At 37.5% G+C, this 251-nt stretch overlaps 1 protein-coding gene across 1 annotated transcript in view; it reads right to left on the bottom strand.

The window, feature by feature from the left end:
• Nucleotides 1-251, bottom strand: part of LOC119582345 (lactosylceramide 4-alpha-galactosyltransferase-like) — a gene marked incomplete at its 3' end in the record, with an annotated part of 8,059 nt that overhangs the window by 6,181 nt on the left and 1,627 nt on the right. Inside the window, 1 exon segment of the mRNA XM_037930561.1 lies at nt 9-88. Within this exon segment, the coding sequence (XP_037786489.1) occupies nt 9-88 (80 nt within the window).

Here is a 251-nt window from a genome sequence, read left to right on the forward strand (position 1 = left end):
GCAATAACCGTTTATCGTGAGAATGGTCAGGCCCACGACTGAGATGGGAATGACCAATTTCCAGGCAGCTTTGAGGCAACACTGACACCTATGTACAGGAAAGGAAAAATACAATGTTCATATGTGTGATGCAACTGCAAATCTCACTCTCATTATCATTTAAGGGAGGGTTATGATCTAAACACTTTTCATTTGCTTTCTTTGGTTTCATATTATTGTATCAGAAAAAAATATACAAGGAAATGAGGTTT

This window comes from Penaeus monodon, chromosome 15 (genome assembly GCF_015228065.2).
Source record: "Penaeus monodon isolate SGIC_2016 chromosome 15, NSTDA_Pmon_1, whole genome shotgun sequence".
Lineage (NCBI taxonomy): Eukaryota > Metazoa > Arthropoda > Malacostraca > Decapoda > Penaeidae > Penaeus > Penaeus monodon.